The sequence below is a fragment of the Zonotrichia albicollis genome, chromosome 20, assembly GCF_047830755.1.
Source record: "Zonotrichia albicollis isolate bZonAlb1 chromosome 20, bZonAlb1.hap1, whole genome shotgun sequence".
Taxonomy (NCBI): Eukaryota; Metazoa; Chordata; class Aves; order Passeriformes; family Passerellidae; genus Zonotrichia; species Zonotrichia albicollis.
The window spans coordinates 1,977,741-1,995,928 of NC_133838.1; the positions used below are offsets into that span (position 1 = coordinate 1,977,741).

Genomic DNA, 18,188 nt, shown 5'->3' on the forward strand with positions numbered 1-18,188 from the left:
GTTTTGCTGTGTTGTCCAACCCTGGATGTTCTTGGGCATTTTTTATCCCTCAATCTGGCTGTGTTGTTCAACCCTGGATCTTGTTGGGCAAAAATTTTTCCCTCAGTCTAGCTGTGTTGTCCAACCCCGGATGCTGTTGGGTAAAATTTTAATCCCTCAATCTAGTTGTGTTGTCCCACCCTGAGTGTTCTTGGGCATATCCTCACTCCGACAGAATTCTGCTCAACCCTGCTCTTGGATGCTCTTAGAATATAAATCCCTCAACCCAGCAGGTTTTAGGGGCCCCTCCTGTCCCGTTTCCTAGTGGATTGGGTGAGGAAACCTTGCTGCCTACCTCCGAGGGGTCCAACCCCTCCCTGAGACCCAGTCCCAGTCACCCCGGGGGGTTCTTTCACTCTCTTATCACTCGCTTTGTCTCTTTACTGGCCGTTTTTCTCGCGAAAAGAGGAAAACGCAGCATGGGAGACTCCTCACTCACTTGGCAGGTCTGGGACAACCAGCCTGCCTCTCATTCACACACATTCATCCCCTCCCTGTACCTGCCCCCCGCCCGAGAAATACTTACCAATCCTTTTTCCTTCCCGGGTTCTTCGTGCGCACTACTACACTTAGGGGACCAATTACCGCAGTTGTAGGGAGCCTTTTTTTTCCTTCTCTCTGTTATATTGCCTCCTTTTGTCCACAGATCGCAACCTGCGTCTGTCGGTCACTTCAGGGGAAACAAAGCGAGGCTGCCAAATAGGGCAGGGCGTGCCTTCCCCACTCTGACTCTCCTAAAGCACAGGCAGCGAGGTGTTAGCAACCATCCTCTGCTACCAAATTGTGAAGAACGCCAATCGGTTGTTTTCAAAATTTAAAAGTAAAAAATATGGTTATAAAAATAGTAACACAATTAGAGCAATAGCAATTTGGACAAATTGAATTAGGACAATACGAGATAATAAAAACAAAGAATTATGGACGTCCGGGTACCTTTTTCTGGGCATCACGAGCCCAAAAAAGACCCCTGCTAACAAAGGACTAACCATTAAGAACAATAGCCCGTTGCATATTCATACACTTCATACATGATGCATAAATTCCATTCAAACACAGGATTCTGTCTGGTCAGTGTCAGCTTCTTCCTTCTAATCCTAACAGCGCCTCCAAGGTGGGAAGAAGTTCATTTCTTCTGATAAGAAGGCAATAAATTCCCTTTCTCTGAAAGATTTAGGTGTCCTGTGGCTGCTATCTCGCTGCAAGCCCTTTCTGTTAAACAAAGCATCTTACATAGCATAGTTTCTGTTTTAACAATTTTTATAACCTAAAACTATATTTAACATAGTACTTAAGAGAATTAATACAGCATTTCTTTCTAACACAACACATATAATATTCATTTTAATATTTGCAAAAAGCCAATCATAAAATACATGCATTTTTCACAGGGGGGTTTCAGGTAGCTCTGGGGTGAATTTTGGAGGGAAATGGGGGGGTCTGAGAGTCCTGGGGAGTTTTGGGGGTCTTGGAGAGGGTTTGGGGGTCCAGGGTGATTCTAGGCCAACCCTGGGGGACTCTGGGGGGTTTGGGGTTCCTGGAGAGGTCTCGGGGGAGAATTGGGGGTCCCGGGGGGTCCCAGGCCCACCCTGAACCAAGGTCTGGGGGTTTCAGGGGGAGGGGGCACCGCAGGGGTTCCTCCCCCCCCCCCCCCCCCCCCGTTTTTGGAGGGTCTCCCATGGTGCCCCCTCCCCAAAAAGCTCTGAGGGCCCCCTGAAGTGGCTGCTGTTCCACCGGCCGGTGCCCCCTGATCCAGGACAGCCCCACTGAGTCTGGCAGGTTCTGGGGGGATTTGTGGGGATTTTGGGGTTTTGCGAGGCTGTTTGAGAATTTCAGGGTGGCTTTTTTGGGCTTTGGGGGATTTTGTTAGGAATTTAAGGGGAATTATTGGGGGTTTTTGGGAGAATTATTGGGTTTAGAGATGCTTATGTGATTTTGGGGGGTTTTGTTGATTTGGGGGGTTTTGGATTTGGGGTGTTTTGTTGGGGTTGTGGGGGTTTTGGGGGGGAATTTATTGAAATTTTTGGGAGTTTTATAAAATTTTGGTGAGTTCCACTGGGATTTTTGGTGTATCTCTGGAGTTTTTGAGGGTTTTCTTATATTAGTCCAGTCCCTTCCAGTATGATCCAAAGATGGCCCCACTGTGCTCCCAGTCCCTGCCAGTAAGAGCCAGTTGTGCTCCACATGGTTCCAGTTGCTCTCTTTCACCCTCATTTGTTCCAGTCCCTCCCATTACACCCTCCCAGTATGTCCCAGTATAGCCCAGTTCCCTCCAGCATGTTCCCAGACACTCCCAGTTGCTCCCAGTTGGGTTTTTTGGGGGATGTTTGGAGAATGAAGCAGTCCAAGGCTGAGCGGAAAAGGCCCCTCGGGGGGACATCAGGGGGTGCCGGTGGCGGCTGCCGGCAGAGGCAGCCTGGAGGAGCAGAGCCCTGTGTGCCGCAGGAGCCCAAAGTGGGGAGCCCAGAGAGGGGGGAGCGCCGCCATGGGCAGGAGCCTCAAGAGCCTGGAGAGGGGCAGGGGGGACTCCTTGGAGCCGCTGCAGCCCCGAGCAGAGAATGAGGGGAGAAGGGAGCCCGGGAGCCCAAACAGCCCCGGCATCCCGAAATGGGGAGAGCGAAGAGGGGGGAGCTTTTGGGATCGCTGGGACTGCCAGCAGCCTTGGCAGGGCGGGCACCGAGAAGGGGGACCCCCAATCTAAGTGTGACCCCCTGCAGCTGGGACGGGGGGAACCCTTGAACACCCAAAGGGAGGGACCAGGGACAGGGAACTCCTGGGAGGCTTTTCCAGGGCTGAATCTGGGTGTTTGGAAGGTTTTTGTGAAGTACAGATGGCCGGTGACTGGTAGAGATGGACTTGGGCAGAGGGACCTTCAAACTCAATATGCTCATCCCTTGTTTTCCCCAAACCAGGATTTCCCATTGCCAACCCCTGGGAGTCTGTGAGGAAGATGCCCTGGGACACTGAAGCAGGTGAGGAGGAAGTCAGTGCCCCTTTCCCCTCTGTGCTGCTCCGTAGCCCAGCCCAGTATGGCCCTGGCTGCAGCTCAGCCCTGCGGGGAATCTCCTTGCCCTTGCCTGTGGCACAGACGCAAATCCCATCCTGTCCTTGTCCTTCCTCCCCCAGAGCAGGAGCTGAGCATGGAGAGCAGGGGGAACAAATGCCCGCAGCAGAACCTGGTGGAAGAAGCCATTTTGAGCGGCTCCATGGCGCAGGAAGCCAACGGGGAGGAAAAGCGCCGGAGATGCCGCACGAGGAGGGGCTGCAAATGCAGCTGGCAGGGATCTGAGGAGGAAAGAGCCAGCCTGGGCTGGGAAGGCGGCCAGAGATCAAGCCAGAGCTCTGAGCTGGTGCTCCATGAACAGCTCCATGATGGGGAGAAGCCCCACACATGTGTGGAGTGTGGGAAGAGCTTCAGGTGGAACTATAAGCTCATTGAGCACCAGAGGACCCACACTGGGGAATGGCCGTTCGAGTGTGGGGAGTGTGGGATGAGCTTCAGCCGGAGCTCCCACCTGACCAGCCACCAGAGGACCCACACTGGGGAGAGGCCCTACGAGTGTAGGGAGTGTGGACAGAGCTTCAGGCAGAGCTCCAGCCTGATCAGCCACCAGAGAACCCACACTGGGGAACAGCCCCATGAGTGTGGGGAGTGTGGGAAGAGCTTCAGCGGGAGCTCTGACCTGATCAAGCACCAGAGGATCCACACTGGGGAACGACCCTACGAGTATGGGGAATGTGGGAAGAGCTTTAGGGACCATGACACCCTGATCAGGCACCAAAAGATCCACACTAGGGAGAGGCCTTACGAGTGTTCCGAGTGTGGGAATAGATTTCGGTTCAACTCCCATCTCCTCCTGCACAATCTGAGTCACACAGAGGAGAGGACCCTCTTCTGCCCTGAGTGTGGGAAGGGATTTAAGTACAACTGCCAACTCATCACCCACCGGCGCATCCACACAGGGGAGAGACCCTACAAGTGTAGAGAATGTGCGAAGAGCTTCTCACAGAGCTCTCATTTGACCCGACACCAATACAGCCACCGATAAGGGAAGCCCTGCTAGTGCCCTGAGTGCAGGAAGAGCTTCGTGCTCTGCTCCAGCTCCATCCCCCACTGGAGGAGGCACTTGGGGCACAGCCCTGGTGACCCACTTTCCCTGTGATCCATGTTGGGAACACACCTGGCTTCTTATTCTTTTGGTTTGGCCTTAATTTTCTTGTCTTTTCCATCTCTTTGCAGTCCAAAAGTGAAGAGGGATCAATCTTTCACCTCAAAACCACTCAAATCATACTGAAAACAGGTCAATCTTAACACAAAAGGGCTCAATCCTACCTCAAATTGCTTGTTCCCACCTCAAAATCTCAATCCTATGCCAAACTGACTCCATTCCACAGGTACCAGGGTGAGATGGGGTTGGAAGGAGATGGGAGAAATGGGATCCCAATTTGGGAGCGATAGGATGGGATGGGAGCGTAGGAGCGATTGGACGGGGATTGTGTGGGGCAGGGTGTGTGGGATGTATTTGATAGCAAATAAAACTCTCAGACTTAGTGCTTTCTCTCCCGTTCATGTTCAGTCCGTTGCAGTTCTGTTTGCAGAGCGCCGCCTCCCAGAGTGCCCCCTCACAGTTACCGCCCTTGGCCTGAGCCTGCCCCTTTTCCCTCAGGGTTCCCGCCCTTTCCCTGCCCCCTTTCCCCTCATGGTTCCACCCTTTCCCTGTCCCCTTTCTCCTCACGGTTCCGCCCTTTCCCTGCCCCTTTTCCCCTCATGGTTCCACCCTTTCCCTGTCCCCTTTCCCCTCACGGTTCGACCTTCGGGAACAGGGGAGGAGGAGGAGGAAGAGGCTGAGCGGCAGCAGAAGCAGCTGGAGAAGGGGAGAGGGAACCCTGGAGTCGCCGCAGCCCTGGGAGCATCACCCCCCATCCTGCAGGTGCCCGGGGAAGGGGGAGCTCGGCCCAAACCTGCTGGGGGGTGCCTGGGTTTGGGATTTTTTTCAGGGGAAGTTTGGAGCTGGCAGGGCTCCAAAGCCGAGCCACAGATGGCCCTCGGGGGGACATCCGGGTTCCCCAGGAGGTGTTTTTGGAGGGTCCCAGGGCCAGCAGTGGCTGCTCCCAGTATGAGCCCAGTCCCTCCCAGTCATTCCCTATGATGATGCAATTTGATCCCAGCACAGTCCCAGTTCTTCCCAATTTCATCTAGTGTGTTCCCAGTTCTCCCAGTTGTCCCTAGCATAGTCCTAGGCACTCCCAGTATGATCCCAGTCTCTCCCACCAGGTCCCTAGTCCTTCCCACTTGCCCCCAGCGTGTTTCCAGTTCCCCCAGCACATTCCCAGTGGCTCCTAGTCTGGTCCCAGTCACCACCCATATGGGCTCAGACACTCCCAGTATATCCCAGTTGCCCTGAACATTCTCATAGTCATTGCCAGGCACTCCCAGTTACCTTAGGGTGGTTCACTTGCCCCCTGTTTTATCCCAGTTGCTCCCAGTTCCTCTAATTATGTCCCCTGTTGGCTCCCAGCATGGGCCTGGTAACTCCCAGTAACCCCCAGTCAGGGTCCAATCACACCCACTCTGATCCCAGTATGATTGTAGCCACTCCCAGTATGATCCCAGTCACTTGCAGTCTAATTCCAGTTGCTCTCAGACACTCCCAGTACGATTTCAGTGCCCCCAGTGTTATCCCAGTTGCTCCCTGTCAATGCCAGCATGACCCCAGTAGCCTCCAGTATGATCCTAGTGTCTCCCTGTCTCTCCTAGTTTATCCCAGTTGCTTCCAGCTTGTTCTCAGTCACTCCCACTTCTTCCCAGTTGCTTTCAGCATCATTCCAGTTGCTCCCAGTCAATCCCTCCATCATTCCAGTCCCTCTCAGAGTCATCCCAGTTGGTCCTAGCATGGGCCCAGCTGTTCCCAGTGTGCTTCCATCACTCCCCTATGGTTACAGACACTCCCAGTATGGTCCCAATTGAACTCAGTTGTCCCTGGTATAGTCCCAGTCACTCCCCATATGATCCCAGTCCCTCCCAGCATGGTCTCACTCACTGCCAGTTACCTGCAGTGTGGTCCCAGTTCTCCTCAGCATGGTCCTGGTTGTTCCTGTGTGGTTCCAGTCATCTCAGTATGGTTACATATTGAGAGTTTTTGCAGATTGAGGAGTTTTTGTTAGACAATGCCCATATTCAGCCAAAGCACAATCCAGCCTGCTTGTACTAATGGACAATGGACACATGCACAAACAATGAATAATGGACATATTCAGAAATTGGGTTGGTATATCCTTGAAAGAGATACAAGAAGAAGAGTCATCAGGACTCAGCAAGTTTGTCAGCAAGCTTGGGAAAGTAAGAAAAAAGTAAGTAATGGGTGGGTGTCGTGGGTTGACTAAATGATGCTTTTATCCCCAATTGTCTCATTCTGTTTATGCTGAATAATAAGTTGTACACCTTTAAGACTTGTTCCAGAGAGTGAAGGGGGAGAGAAGAAGAGGCAGGTTTTTTTCAGACACTGCACTCACTCCTCCACATTCCTGCTCTGGACTGTGTTGTCTGTGGATGGACAGACAGCGGGACAGAGCTCTCTTTTGCTTTTAGTTAGTTTAGCTAGCTGAGGCAAAGGAGACAAAGAAGTTCCCTGGACTGTGGGTTTTTTTCCCTTTTCTTTGGAGCTGTTCAAACCTGCTCTGGACTGAACACCAGAAGAGCACCAGCAGCTACATCTGTGGCCACTGGGCCAGGCCTGGCCTGCGACATTTCCAGCACCAGAGGGACTGATCAGAGACTTAGTGAGCTGAGCTGCAACCCAGGGAGGGGACTTTCTCAGTTTCTCAGTCATCTCTTTTGGAGCGGCAAGGGGTTTTATTGTTTAATAAACAGGTTTTTCCACCTTTCTCCAAGGAGGTATTTTCTCCAGGACCGGTTGGGGGAAGGGGCTGATTTAATCTGCTTTGCTACTGGAGCCCCTTTGGGATTCTCTTCCAAATTTGCTCTGAACCAGGACAAATACATCTATTGGTGCCCAATGCATGGCTCAAGAAGGTGGAAAAAAGCTCTATTGATTGTATGTTGGTTGTGCTCACTCTCTAGTGAGTTAAAGCAGTCAGTAGCCATGTTGCTTGAATTCCTAATGTCTCTTGGGGTGGAGGCCTTCACGTGGTTCTGGTCTCTAGAGCTTTTTGAGGTTTCAATACCTTTCTGGTCACTAGGATTATTGTCCATAACCCATAATTTTTATGGTAGTGCGGCACGGATTGGAATAGCTGTTGTGCAGGCCTTGGTGATAATGATTTATAGGGCATTTACAAAGATACTGGAGTCTGTTTATGATATTTATGGTTTATGGTTTCTTCGTCCTACCCTGCATCCCAGTTCCAGTAGTATGTTTTGGGAATTTATTAGTAATTGCACCCAGTTTGTTAGAGGAGGAGCAGGGAATGAGGCTTTCCAGCCTTTCCTTTCCTTCTTCTCCTTTGAATCTGTTATGCCACTTTTTGAGAATGTTCAGTTTCCCCTGAATGTTAAAGAGACCATCTTTCTGGTATTTAATCTGGTATTTAATCAAGCTTCCTCTATATGGTCTGCAGCTTCTCTAGAATGAGGGCTGAGATATCCAGAGGAGTTGGTGAGACCCTTGTCCCAGAAGCAGATGCAGGCGTGAAAAATCCTAAGTGGTGTGGAGAATGGGAAAATACAGGCTAAACCCTGAAGGAATATTCTGATCCTGTAGACTGGGATTTTCCACGGGAACAAATTCAGAACCCAGCTGAGGTGGGGAAATACCTAAAAACAAAGTGCCATGATCATTCTAAAGAGAAAAGGCTCATTGCAATAAGCTGGGCCCTGGCCTATGCTTATCCCACTCTGTTAGATACTGTCGGGTAGCAGACAGAGGCAGGGGGGCAGGGAGATAAATCAGCTATCCCAGTCAGGCTACAGCCAACAGCCCAGGTTCAAAGCCAGCAGCTAAACCAGATAGTGAGCCTAAGCCAGCAGCTAAACCAGACAATAAGCCTCAACCAATGGCTGTTGCTACCAGCACTAGAAGTGGGAAATGCATGGACAAGACCAATCGACCAGTGGATGATGATGATGATGATGATGCAGCAGGAGAAGGACCCTCAATGCCTCCTGACATAAAATCAGGAGTCAAACCAGCAGGCGCAAGATCAGAAGCCAATATTGAGTCCTTTTCTCTGAAGGACCTTTGTGGCCTACAGAAGGATTACACCTAATGACCTGATGAATCCATAATTAGTTGGCTGGTCCGTCTCTGGGATGCTGCAGGTGAGGCTACAATTCTGGATGGCACTGAAGCAAGGTATTTGGGATCCCTGTCACAGGATCCTGTCATCGACCAAGGAATGATGACGGGGACTACTCCACACAGTCTCTGGGCACGGGTCTTGGAAAATGTAGCACAAAGATACCTGTGCAGATGATCTCTATATGCAACAAACCCAGTGGAAGACCATAAAGCAAGGGATCCAACACCTGAGAGAAATGGCAGTGGCAAAGATTATCTTCTCAGATGATGTAACAACTAGGAACCCAGACTTGGTACCATGCACGTCTGTGATGTGGCGGAAACTTGTATGACTTGTGCCACATGAATATGCTTCTGCCTTAGCCATAATGAAGTGGGATGAGAGGGATGAGACTGTGCTGGATATGGCAATGAAGCTCTGAGCATATGTAGATGCTGTGCATGGCCCAACACATGCCAGAATTGCAGCAGTAGAAACATGTCTGCAGAAATTAGAGGACAAGATAGAGGAGAATCATAAGAAGTTCAGAGAGGAGATTAAAGAAGACCTTCTCCAAATCTCAGCAGTACAGATCAGAGGTTCTGGTAGCCAACACAGATGTTACCCCGATGGCAAGAGAAGGTACACCCCACGAGCTGAGCTGTGGTTCTACCTGCGTGATTGTGGAGAAAACATGAAGAAATGGGATGGAAAATCTACTGCTGCTCTGGCACAACGGGTGCATGAACTGAAGGAAGCCACCAGAAGGAAAGCAGCTCCAGTTGCCCATAGCCGAACTGCCAGGTATGATGATGATGATGACATGTCCGATCCCCTTGAAGGAACATCCAAGACATATGCCCAGGGAAAGAAAGATAAGAAGGCTTAGAGGGGCCCCGCCTCTAGCCAGGTAGAGGCCAGGGAAAACCGTGTTTTCTGGTCTGAGTGGATTCGTTGGCCTGGCACGGAACCACAAGAGTACAAAGCTTTGGTCGATACTGCTGTGCAATGCACATTAATCCCATCGAGACATGTGGAGACAGAGTCTGTTTCTATTGCTGGTGTGACAGGGGGATCCCAGGATTTCACTTTGGTGGAAGCTGATGTGAGCCTGACTGGGAATGAGTGGAAGAAACATCCTATTGTGACTGGCCCAGAGGCCCCATGTATTTTGGGCATAGACTTCCTCCGAAGTGGGTATTTCAAAGACCCAAAACGACTCAAGTGGGCATTTGGGATAGCAGCTGTAGTGACAGAGGGCATGCAGCAACTGAACACCTTGCCTGGACTGTCTGAGAATCCATCTGCAGTAGGAGTCCTGACGGGAGAAGAGCAATAGGTGCCAATTGCCACTTCCATAGTGCATCGACGACAGTACAAGAACCACTCGAGATGCTGTGATGCCCATCCATAAGATGATCCAAGAGCTGGAGAGCCAAGGAGTGGTCAGCAAAACTCACTCACCCTTCAACAGCCCCGCTTGGCCTGTGCACAGGTCTGACAGAGAATGGAGGTTGACTGTGGACTATTGTGGCTTGAATGAAGTGACTCCACCGCTGAGCGCTGCTGTGCTGGACATGCTGGAACTCCAGTACAAGCTGGAGTCCAAGGCAGCAAAAGTGGTACTCCACTGCTGACATTGCTAACGCGTTTGTCTCCATTCCTCTGGCAGCAGAATGCAGGCCTCAGTTTGCTTTCACCTGGAGGGGCGTGCAGTGCACCTGAAACCAACTGCCCCAGGGGTGGAAGCACAGCCCCACCATCTGCCATGGACTGATCCAGGCTGCACTGGAAAAGGGTGAGGCTCCAGAACACCTGCAGTACATGGATGACATCATTGTGTGGGGGAACACAGCAATGGAAGTATTTGAGAAAGGAGAGAGGATCATCAGGATTCTGCTAGAAGCCGGCTTTGCCATCAAGAAGAGAAAAGTCAAGGGATCTGCTCAAGAAATCCAGTTCCTGGGAGTGAAGTGCCAAGACAGACGGCATCAGATTCCCACTGTGGTCATCAACAAGATCACAGCTATGTCCCCACCAACTAGTATTGGAATATGTATCCCAATATAACCAGTTAGATGGTGCCTAGGCCAGTTCTGACCTTCGCTGCTGGGCCACAGGCAGCTCTGCGGTGTTATACCTCAAAGATACCTTGGCTGGCGGCAGAGTGCAGCGGGGCACAAGACAGGACTCCGTTCTCCTCAGGGGAGAGCTTCTGGCGATGGTGAAGAAAAGAAGGGAGCGGATTCTGCTAGAAGGTAGCCAGATGTTTATTCCATGAGCACAGATACGTCTGCACTGGGCTACTGCTGATAACAGAATGGCGCCGCATGGTCTCATTCACATTTTAAGCTCAGGACAGGGGAAGGGGAGGGGACAGGTGAGTCACCAACCAGGTGAAGGGGCAGGGTCTCCAGGTACTAGGGTCACCTATCACACGACGCCTTGCTGGTATGTTAGCCTGATTGACAGGGCACACTCAGCGAGGGGCGAGGGGGAAGGGAGAAGGTAAAACAGGATATTGCAACACACCACAACATCTCCCCCTAGTTTTGTTTAAAAAGAAGAGGACTGTGTTTATGGTGCAGAATGATTCTACTGAGGCTTCTAGGTCATCCACTGGAGCACTGAGGGCTTCCAAATGGTAGACCTCAGGAGGGGGAGATGAGCTTGAGATTAACTTGAGAACCATGCGTCTGATTACTCCAAAAACAATGCTAAAAACTACAATAACTACAACTAAAACAAACAGCACTAAAATTACAGTTTTCAGAATAGATCCCAACCAGCCCGAGAGTCCCCAGCCATTGAAAAGTCCATTCAGCTCGTTGTCAGTTTCTCTGTTGATGTCTGAGAACCTTTATCGATGTAGTCCATATGTGGTTTGGGCTGCGGTACTATGTAGGAGATTGCAGGTGGGATGATCACGAGTAGGATGAGAAGCAGGCTCGGTCTCATGACGTCTCGAGGCTACACACGAACAGTGGGATCTAAACTGGTACAAAAACTTGAGACAAACATATATTACAAACTATTCCAGATAGGAGGCTTAAATGGAATTTCCTCCAGAGAACATGCGCGGCGTTTTCTTCTCCAGGCAGCATGAGCAACCTGGGGTGCTTCTGCAGATTTCTCTGAGACTTTGGGAACATAGGGCTTTACCCATTTGGAAGGAACCCACCTTAAACCAGAGGGGGTGGATACACAGGCGTATCCACGTCCCCAAGTAACCAATTTGTAAGGTCCCACCATTTTCCAAGTCTCAGGGTCCTTTACTAAAACTGGAGGTTTTTCTTTCATCAACCTGTGACTGTTCCCCCCAAAGTGGCGTAGGATGGGTGGGTTCAGGCTGTCAAAAGAACAATTCAGAAAATTGATTGTGAATAGTGCCCTGGATAACCGGATGTGGGGAGGTTCTACCTTCAGAACCTGTTGTTGCTGGTCCAGGACCCTTTTAATATCACGGTGAGTTCTTTCTACAATGGCTTGACCTGTAGGGGAGTAGGGGATGCCAGTTTTGTGCTCTACTCCCCATTGCTGCAGGAAGCTCCCGAATTCCTTGGATTTATAAGCAGGCCCATTATCAGTTTTCAGCTCCTTGGGGATGCCCATGAAAGAAAAAGCCTGTAAGAGGTGCTTAATAGCATCAATAGATGATTCTCCTGTGTGGGCAGAAGCATAGACCGCTCCAGAAAAGGTATCTACACTAACATGAACATATTTCTGCCGTCCAAAAGCCTGTATGTGTGTTACATCTGTTTGCCACAGTTCACAACTGTTCAGTCCCCTTGGGTTTGCTCCCGTACTCACTGTAGGGAGTGCATGTTGTTGGCAATTTGGGCACGTGGCCACAATCGCTTTGGCCTGTTCTCGAGTGATGTTAAACTGGCGAACCAGGCCAGGTGCATTTTGGTGGAAAAGCTGGTGGCTGATTTTTGCCTGTTCAAAAACATTTGGGAGAGTGGCCATCACTGCAGGTGCAGCAAGAGCATCTGCCTTTCTGTTGCCTTCAGCGATAAACCCTGGCAAGTCAGTGTGTGACCTGACATGCATCACATAAAAGGGTTGCTCTCGGTGAGTGACTAACTTTACCAGTTTGGAAAGCAATTCAAAAAGTGCAATGTTAGATACATCTTGCAGTATTGCTTGATCTGCTCTGGATACTACTCCTGCCACGTATGCAGAGTCTGTAATCAGATTAAATGGTTCTGAGAACCTTTCAAAAGCCCTAACAACCGCAGCCAATTCAGCAACCTGAGGTGAACCTTCCACCTCAGCAATGTCCGTCTCCCACTGCTGGGTTTGAGGATCTTTCCAAGTCATAACAGACTTGTGGGACCTCCCGGACGCATCTGTAAAGACAGTTAGAGCCCTTTTTAAAGGTCTCCTACTTAAAGCAGTTCTTAATTTTAAAGTAAATTGAACATCTTTTTCAAACAATTTGCAAGCGGGCCGTGCTACCGAAAATTGTCCTGAGTAGGAATCCAGAGCAAACTGCAACACTTCGTTTTCTTGAAACAATTGTTCCAGTATTTTCATAGTATTTTGACCTGATTTTAACTCAACTGGGATGTGAATGCACTTAAAATCACATCCTGCTAACTCCCTGATCCGGGTCCTTGCTTTCCGGATCAGTTCTGCTATCAGCTCTTGAGGCTTTGTCAGTCTCTTGGACCTTTTGTGACTGAGGAAAACCCATTCTATGATCAAGAGAGAGTCCCTCTGGTCCCGGTCCTTTTTTGGTGTGTCCTTTGCCTTAGGTGTTTGTTTTTCCTCCCACTGGAAAATAATTCCATGGAGGTGTGGCAACTTACCTAGGATGATAAATTTGAATGGCAGATCAGGCCGGCATCGGTGGGCCTGTCTTGTGGACATTGCAATCTGAACCTTTTCTAGAGCTTTCCGTGCCTCTGGGGTAATAGACCTAGGAGCACCTGGGTCCTCTCCCCCTTTCAGTAAATTGAAAAGAGGGGCAAGGTCTTCATTAGTCAGACCAAGCCATGGTCTTACCCAATTCAAAGACCCACACAACTTGTGGACATCCGCAAGGGTCTTGATCCTTGGATTGATTTCTAGTTTTTGAGGAACAATGGTCCTATTTCCAATTTCTAAGCCCAAATACTTCCAAGGTGGCATCTTTTGAATTTTCTGTTCCTGGAGCTCGAACCCTGCAACAATCAATGCATCGATCGTTAGGTCAAGCGCATGTGTTAGTAAATCATCATTGGGGGCACACACAAGGATATCATCCATATAATGGTAGATGATGGCCTTCTCTGCGGCTGCACGAACTGGGGAAAGCAGGGAAGAGACATACCACTGGCAGATAGCTGGAGATACCTTTAGGCCCTGAGGAAGAACGGTCCAATGGTACCTTTTCATAGGAGCTTCTGAATTGATAGAAGGGACAGAGAATGCCAAACGCGGTGCATCATCAGGGTGCAATGGGATTTGGAAAAAACAATCTTTAATATCAATAACAGCTAATTTCCAATCTTGGGGAAGCATTGTTGGGGATGGCATACCAGGTTGAGGAGAACCCATATCTTCAATTACATTATTAATTTGTCGGAGGTCACAGAGAAGTCGCCACCTCTTTTTGTCAGCTTTTTGGATGACAAACACTGGAGAGTTCCATGGGGACATGGTCTCCACAATGTGGCCCTTTCTTAGTTGCTCTTCTACTAGTTCCTCAAGCACCTTTATTTTTTGTTTACTGAGTGGCCACTGTTTCACATCAACTGGTTCGTCTGTTTTCCACTTAAGTTTTTGGATGGGGCGCTGTTGTTTAATGACTGCTGCACAAAGATGCTGTGGAGAGTCTGGAATATTAATTGTGACACCCCACTGGGCCATTAAATCTCTCCCTAACAAAGGTTCTGAATAATCTAACACAAATGGACGGATATTTGCCAATTGTCCGTTTGGACCCTCGAATTGAATAATGCTTTTGGATTGCCTTGCCAATTGCAGACCTCCTACACCTCGAAGGTGACCAGCAACATTTTGTAAAGGCCAGTGTGCTGGCCAGTCTTGTACTGGAATCACTGTGCAGTCTGCACCTGTGTCTACAAGCATCTCAATGCGTTTAGACTCCCCACCCCCACTGACATTGCACCACAATTTGGGTTTATCTGTCCCAATAACTTGGACCCGGGCGACTGTGGGCCCTTGTTTATCGACATTTTCAGGTAAAGATGGCACAGGGATAGCTTGAGCAACAATTTGTCCCTTGGGAAGAAACAGGGGTCGGTGGAAACAGTGCAGGCTGAGAACAAATTGCTTGGGATCTGGTGTTGTTATTCCCGGAGCAATTTCGATCTCTTGTGGTGTGTTTTTGTCCCCAGTGATGATGTACTTACAACAAATTTGGTTCCAAGTACCTTTCTGTTCAGGATTTACAGAGACAATATGCCAGTCAGTGTCCTTCAGGTGGAGTGACTCTGTCAGCTGCAACCTGTAAGGCTCATTGACAGAAGATGCAGTTAATACAGAATTACTTAAATCATAACAAAGGTTATTTTGTTTCACTTTCAACAGTGGACTAGCAGACTTGGTCTTTGAAACACCTGCTTCACTTACACAAATGTTAATATTATCGCGCGCTTGATTTGTTTTGCTACCCTTATTCTCTTGGCCTGCTCCTTTTATGTCTGCACGCCTGGCAGGCTGGCGCTTTATTCTTCGTTTTTTTGTTGTTGACCCCCAGGGAGGGCTTGCAGTTCTCCTCCCCTGCTATTTTTAAATTCATCAAATTCCCTTTTCAGGGGGCACTGGTTACTCCAGTGTCCTAGCTTATTACAAAGCAGGCATGGTTTAGTGGGCTCAACCATTGCCGGTCTCCGCTGCTGCCCAGGGTACTGCTGTGCTGAAAGAGAAGGTGCAGGGCTGGCAACAGCAACACGCTGAAGTGGTCTTGGCAGCAGCCTTGGTCTGGTGTCTTCAGCAACACTCATCAGAGGCACTTTCCTGTTACAGACTAGAAGCATATCTTTTAATGTAGGGGAAGGTTCCATAGGAAGGCTCAGGATTGCTGCTCGACACTGTTCATTTGCATTTGTAAATGCTATTTCTTCTAAAATTGCTTCCCTTGCATTTTCCTTTTTAACTTGTATTTCAATGGCTCTAGTTAGCCTTTCTACAAATTTGACAAAAGGCTCTGATGGTAGTTGTTTGATTTTACTATAGGGCTCAAAAGGCCCCTCAGGTTGGAGGGAAAAGAATGCCTTTTCAGCTGCTTCCTTTACTGTCTCGAGTGTTTCTGCAGGAATTGCAGCAGCTTGGACTGAGGGAGAAGACCATTGACCCTCACCACAGAGGTGGTCAAGGGTAATGGGGTTACCATTGTTGTCTTTTGCTGTGTTTGGATCAGCCTGTAAGCTTGGGAGAGCATCTTTTAGCAGTTGTTTCAATGCTGATTCCCATAATTTGAATTCCGTGGATGTCATGAGACATGAAAAAATTTGTTTTAAATCATGTGGAACCACAACAGTCCTACTTAATTCAGAATTTAAAAGGCCACGGAAATATGGACTGTGTGTTCCATATTCTTTATGAGATTTACAGATCTCTTTAATCAATTGTCGTCCAAAAGAACTCCAATTAGCAGTTGGGGCTGCTCCTGCTTGAGCTGCAGGCTGAAACGTAACAGGAGCCAGTGACAACATGGCACCATGCATTGGGTCTGCTGTCCCCTGCTCTGTATCCCTTGAATCAGAAGCATTGGGATCACAGCTACAGGTTTGGGGACAGGCAGTGGGTGTGTCCCCACCGTGGGAACCCGGGGAGGGGGCGGGGAAAGGGAGCCGGCAAGGGGCGGGGAAACCGTGGGAACAAGGGGCGGGGTCAAGGGGCTGGCAGGGGGTGGGGATACCGTGGGAACAGGGGGCGGGGTCACCTGGTGACATCACGTCAGCGGCCGCCCCCTGGGAGGAGTAAAGGGGCGGAGCTGAGGGTACTGCAGGAAAGGCGGGGGGAGGGGGAAAGGTGTCACGAGGAACAGGAGGAGAGGGGGATGGGGATGGAATTTTGGAATGCTTAAGAGGATTTTGGGAAGAAGAAGACCAGGTTTGGGAAGATGCCACGTGGCATCCACCATCTTGTGGACCCCCTAGGGACTGGGGGCCATTTTGGACATCACTGCTCTCCGAAAAACTAACACGTGCTCGGGATTTTTTTGGGGAAAGAGGTTTAGGGGTTTTAGAGGGAGAGGGAGGAACAGGGAGAGCAGAGGCACATGGCTTTACATTTGGCTTTTTCTCCATTTCCTTTTGTTTGAGCAATGCTGTTCGAATTTGCAAACTCCAGAACACAAATTTAGCTGAGGGTAATTTGCCAGATTGTCCTAAGGTTATCAATTCATTCCCAACTTTATCCCAGAATTGAATATTGTGGATTTCTTCAGGGGAAATGTTTGGGAACTGCAGAAAAAGCCATCTTATAAACTGTTTCAATTTTCCTTTAGAGAATTTCACATTACTCTTGATTAAAATGCTAACAATATCATAATACACTCCCCTTTGTACAATGCTAAGTTTGGAACCCATGTTAAAAAGCAAAGTACTTAATCCCGCCTGACCAAAAACAAAGCTAAAATCAGCTACCAATTTCTAAAAAAAACCACAGATAGAAAGCGATAACGAGCAGACAAAAGCTTCACAATGCAGCTGTATATACTGCTTTTAAAATTCCCGGGCAGCAGCAGCAGGGCACGCCCTGCCGAGCCGAGGCAGAAACAAAGCCTCCCCCGCGGTGGAATGCAGCAGCCACTCCCGCGGAGCAGAGACAGCAACTACTCCACGTGGCAGCCGAAACCGGGACGCCCCCCCCCCCCCGCCGCCGCGTGTGCAGAGCACTCCCGACCCCCGCAGGTCCCCCGGCCACGTGGAAAGAGAGCCCCCCCCTCTCCCGCAAAGAGAAAGAGAAAGAAAATCTCCTAACACGTGTCTGAACACGCTGCTGAGCCGGGGGGGGAAGGGCAGAGAGCGATCCCGCTCCGGCGCGAATTCTAAAAAACAGTGAAACACGCAGCAGGAAAGCTAACACTAGAACGCTATGAATTCTTGTCTGTGGGGCTGCGCAGCCAAAATGCAAAGGCAAAAAGGAACAGAACTCGCGGCAGAGTCTGTTTTTGAGCTTCTGCTCTACCGAAAGCAGAGATACTCACGTGAAATGGAAGCTGTAGGCTGGGTACAGGCAGGTCTCCACCGGAAAAGGACTTCTCTCTGGGTGTAAGAGAAGCTACCCTTTTCTTCCTCTGGAAAATCTGTTCCCCACAATGAAGCAGGGCTTTCCAAAGGCGCCGAACAGTCCACGAAACTTTTTCTGGGAGTATTCCCAAAGTCTCTAGCTGGGAGTCTTGAAGCCAGGCTCCTTTCAGCTGGATGCACGGCTGGCAGAAGCTTCTCTGAGGAACTGCGAGTCCGTTTTCCGGCTCAGGGTCGAGCCACCCACAGGGACGCCAATATATATTAGAATATTTATCCCAATATAACCAGTTAGATGGTGCCCAGGCCAGTTCTGACCTTCGCTGCTGGGCCACAGGCAGCTCTGCGGTGTTATACCTCAAAGATACCTTGGCTGGCGGCAGAGTGCAGCGGGGCACAAGACAGGACTCCGTTCTCCTCAGGGGAGAGCTTCTGGCGATGGTGAAGAAAAGAAGGGAGCGGATTCTGCTAGAAGGTAGCCAGATGTTTATTCCATGAGCACAGATACGTCTGCACTGGGCTACTGCTGATAACAGAATGGCGCCGCATGGTCTCATTCACATTTTAAGCTCAGGACAGGGGAAGGGGAGGGGACAGGTGAGTCACCAACCAGGTGAAGGGGCAGGGTCTCCAGGTACTAGGGTCACCTATCACACGACGCCTTGCTGGTATGTTAGCCTGATTGACAGGGCACACTCAGCGAGGGGC

General features: G+C 49.8%; 1 protein-coding gene across 1 annotated transcript in view; it reads left to right on the top strand.

The window, feature by feature from the left end:
• The first annotated feature begins 2,168 nt into the window (after positions 1–2,168).
• Positions 2,169–18,188, top strand: part of LOC141731335 (uncharacterized) — an 89,005-nt gene continuing 72,985 nt past the window's right edge. Inside the window, exons 1-2 of the mRNA XM_074555954.1 lie at positions 2,169–2,198; positions 3,402–4,063. Coding sequence (XP_074412055.1) covers positions 2,169–2,198; positions 3,402–4,063 — 692 coding nt within the window. The remainder of the gene's footprint in view (positions 2,199–3,401; positions 4,064–18,188) is intronic.